The sequence below is a fragment of the Cebus imitator genome, unplaced genomic scaffold (assembly GCF_001604975.1).
Source record: "Cebus imitator isolate Cc_AM_T3 unplaced genomic scaffold, Cebus_imitator-1.0 Scaffold419, whole genome shotgun sequence".
Classification (NCBI taxonomy): Eukaryota; Metazoa; Chordata; class Mammalia; order Primates; family Cebidae; genus Cebus; species Cebus imitator.
This window is the reverse complement of record NW_016107734.1, coordinates 370,996-374,887: the sequence shown is the minus strand read 5'-3', so window position 1 is coordinate 374,887 and position 3,892 is coordinate 370,996. Positions and strand designations below refer to the sequence as shown.

At 45.8% G+C, this 3,892-nt stretch overlaps 1 protein-coding gene across 3 annotated transcripts in view; it reads left to right on the top strand.

Annotated features, from left to right (window-relative positions):
- Positions 1-3,892, top strand: part of CHEK2 (checkpoint kinase 2) — a 55,406-nt gene that overhangs the window by 50,466 nt on the left and 1,048 nt on the right. For all 3 annotated transcript variants that reach the window (XM_037731777.1, XM_017509686.2, XM_017509682.2), the window contains exon 15: positions 3,387-3,467. In XM_037731777.1, the coding sequence (XP_037587705.1) occupies positions 3,387-3,467 (81 nt within the window). The remainder of the gene's footprint in view (positions 1-3,386; positions 3,468-3,892) is intronic.

The window sequence follows — 3,892 nt, the reverse complement described above, 5'->3', positions numbered from 1 at the left end:
AAAAAAAAAAAAAAAAAAAAAAACAACCAGGGAGAAGATGAAGTTCAACTCTGTTGCAGGGTCTCCCTGGAAAACTCTTTTCTCCATCTTTGTTTTTGTAGCAAAAGGAGGAAGGAACATTGAAGACAAGGATGAAGACTGACCATCTAAAACATCTGTCAGTGATAGTTGAGGTTTTATTTTGGGAAAATTCAGTGTTTTTGAAGAAACCAAACGGTTTTGTGGATCTGGTGCTGGAAATGTGGATTCTGGTCTGTTTTGTCATTAATAGAGTGCCCAGTTTTGGGAGTTTCCCTTATATCTACTGTCTGCCTCATATTTACTGCCTGAAATAGAGGATTTCTTCTGTTTGCTTTCAAGGAATATTATACTTGACTTTTTATTTTATTTATTTTTGGTGATGAGGTCTTCTTCTGTTGCCTAAACTGGAGTGCAGTGGTGCAATTACAGCTCACTGCAGCCTCGACCTCTTGGCCTTAAGAGATCTCCTGCCTCAGCCTCACAAAGTGCTTGGATAATAGGCATGAGCCACTGTTTAGCTAATTGAATATTCTGGAATAATTGTAGACATCATGAAGGACATCAATGTTTTTATTTACTTATTTATTTATTTCGTTTTTTGAGATGAAGTCTCGCTTTTGTCTCCCAGGCTGGAGTGCAATGGCAAAATCTCGGCTCACTGCAACCTCTGCCTCTAGGTTCAAGTATTCTCCTGCATCAGCCTCCCAAGTGGCTGGGATTATAGGCACCTGCCACCATGCCCAGCCAATTTTTGTATTTTTAGAATAGAGACGGGGTTTCACCATGTTGGCCAGACTGGTCTCAAACCCCTGACTGACCTCAGGTGGTCCACCTACCTTGGCCTCCTAAAGTGCTGGGATTACCGGCATGAGCCACTGCACCTGGCCTGATTACTTGTTTTAAATATAGGCTTGATTAGGCTTGTGGCCACTCTGGCCTCACTGAAGGGCTGCCAGGTGAAGGGCATTCCATTGTGGTTTTGTATGTTCATTCATTCATTTCTTCGGAGCACAGTTCATGAGATTGTGTGTTAAGCACTGTTAGGCGCTGTGCATACAAAAGGAATAAACTATGTCCTTGTCTTGGAGCTGAAAAGTTTGGGTTGGGGCCAGCCTGACCTTGGTCATTACAGAGGGGTTCGATACATGTGGTAATAGGGGTAGATGCAGAGTATGCTTCTAAACGTAGAACAGGCAGGGCCACTGCCCACAGGACTTGGGGTACTCATACCTTCACACAGTGTGTAGAGTGTCTTAGGGCTAAACGGCCTGGCAATAATAGGGGGGATATGCAGGTCAGCATTTTCAAACACTTAATCTTTCTGATATGGAGGCCCTGTGCCTGTTAGAGTACCTGACACCTAAGGGTGTTTAGGAAATATTTGTTCACTGAATGAGGAAGGTGGGTCAGGTGAATGGGCGGGAAAACAAGGTGGGCATTTCCAGTTGAGGCTGTGGCACGAGCAGGTAGAGGGGAAAATAAGAGATGCCTGAGCCACCACTCCTGTCTAATTTTTTTATTTTTAGTAGAAATGGAGTTTCACCGTGTTGGCTAGGCTGGTCTCGAATGCTTAACCTCAAGTGATCTGCCCTGCCTCAGCCTCCCAAAATGCTGGGATTACAGGTGTGAGCCACTATGCCTGGTCCTTCCTTTCTTCCTTGCTTCCCCCTCCCCCTTCCCCTCCCCTCCCCTCTCCCCTTCTTTCTCCCTCCCTCCCCTTCCTCCTCCCCTTCAATTAATTGAGTCACTTCAGTTTAATTGTGAGTCAATTAAGCCTCTTTTCTTTATAAATTACCCCTCCCCTCTCTCCCTCTTTTCCTTCCTTTTTTCTTTTCTTCCTTCTTCAGGGTCTTGCTGCCTCACCTAGGCTGAAGTGCAGTGGCATGATCACTCCACCATGACTGTCAGGCTCAAGCTATCCTGCCTTAGTCTGCCAAGTAGCTGAGTCTACAGGTGCATGCCACTATGTCTGACTAAATTTTTTTTTTGAGACAGGGTCTCTATCGCCCAGGCTGGAGTGCAGTTGCACTCTCGGCTCACTGCAACCTTCACCCCCCAGGTTCAAGCAATTTTTCTGCCTCAGCCTCCCAAGTAGCTGGGATTATAGGCGCATGCCACCAGCCTAGCTAATTTTGTATTTTTAGTAGAGATGAGGTTTCACCATGTTGCTCAGGCTGGTCTCGAACTCCCAACCCGAGGTGATCCACCTACCTCAGCCTCCCAAAGGGCTGGGATTACAGGTGTGAGCCACCACACCCAGCCTAATTTTTAAATTCTTTGTAGTGACAGAGTCCCACTGTGTGGCCCAGGTTGGTCTCAAACTACTGGCCTCAAGCAATTCTCCCACCATGGCCTCCCAAAGTTCTGGGATTATAGGCATGAGCTACCATGCCCAACCTAGTGTTGTAAAATTTCTATATCCATCAAATTGTCAAATGGTGGAGGACTTTACTGTGTCCTCTCCATTGCTCACTGTGGTATGCTTGGCTCAGTGGGAGGAGGGGCTGGAGTTGGGTGGGAAAGTACATGAGACATTGGAATCAGATAACTCTGGGTCTGTGTTCTGCACATGCCACCTGTGAGTGGGTGAGCTGGGCTTCTGGCCAGCACTCAAAGCCCACATTCCTAGTTATAGATGTTCCTTTCACCTTGCTGAAGATGGGAGAACTGCACCAAGCCACCTCTCAGGGTTTCCTAAGGCAAATCCTTGAACCCTGCAGAAGTGAGCATCCAGAGAGGTGGGAGCTAGTCACGTATACACTCTCTGTGCCCTCCTCATCTCCCCCTCCTGCAGCATGAAACACCTGTGATGCTTTGTTCTATTTATTGTCTCCCGTTCTCACTAGACCTGAGCTCTGGGGTATTGTGGGCTTGAAGTATTTCTGACAATTTGTATGGCATCTACTGGGTGAATTTTCCTAGCATGCTGGGCTGGTTGTTAGGACAGCCTGGGTGACTGGCCTTGTTCATGGCAGGGGCAGGGGATGGAGAGTGGTCCCAAAAGGATTTGAGGAGCTGCACGGAGTCAGGCCCAGTCTCTGGCCTCCTGATTGTCATCTTTCTCAGGATCTGGGATACTGATTCAGAAACCGTTGACTGCTGGAGGCTGTGATTGACCCACTGAGAGCTTTTAGGCATGTGGATTTGAGTCAGCTAGGATGGATGGAGCATTGACTGCTAATTAGACTCCTCTGGGAAGGTAGAGGGGGGCAATGATGCCTTCGCTGTGGGAGCTTCATCAAGAGGATGCTTCTTAGATGGAGTGGATATCTTTTCCTCCCTCTTTCCAGGGGCATGCTAGCCCTGCCATCTAGGAGCTTTCTATCCTTCAGATACAGCTACTTACGTTTCTAATTCCCTCATAGGATGAAGACATGAAGAGAAAATTCCAACATCTACTGTCTGAGGAAAATGAATCTGCAGCTGTACCCCAGGTTCTAGCCCAGGTATTTGTATTCCTGTTGATCACAAAATGTAGTCTGGGCTTAAAGAGCCGATAAGCAAAGATGATGAGTTTGAAGATTTTCCTGAGTAGCAATTGCTTAACATTTAGTTATAATGTGGTAGATACTATTTTAACGGGATCCACTCCAGCACCCTCAGATTTAAAAATGCAGGACATGTTTAATATCTGACACATAATAGACAGATAATCACAGCTACGGATTGTCATCCAACAGGTCACCTGCTAGTCAATTTCAAAATACTCAGAGGCTCAAATATAAATTTGTTGGAAAAATTAAAATTTGAGTCAGTGGTTGATTCCTTGATTATAATTTTATTCTTTAATGTTGTTTGTAAGCATAATTTAATTCTAGTCCTGGTGTTGTGTGTGTGTGTGTGTGTGAGAATGGTAGCTCTCCTTTTTCCC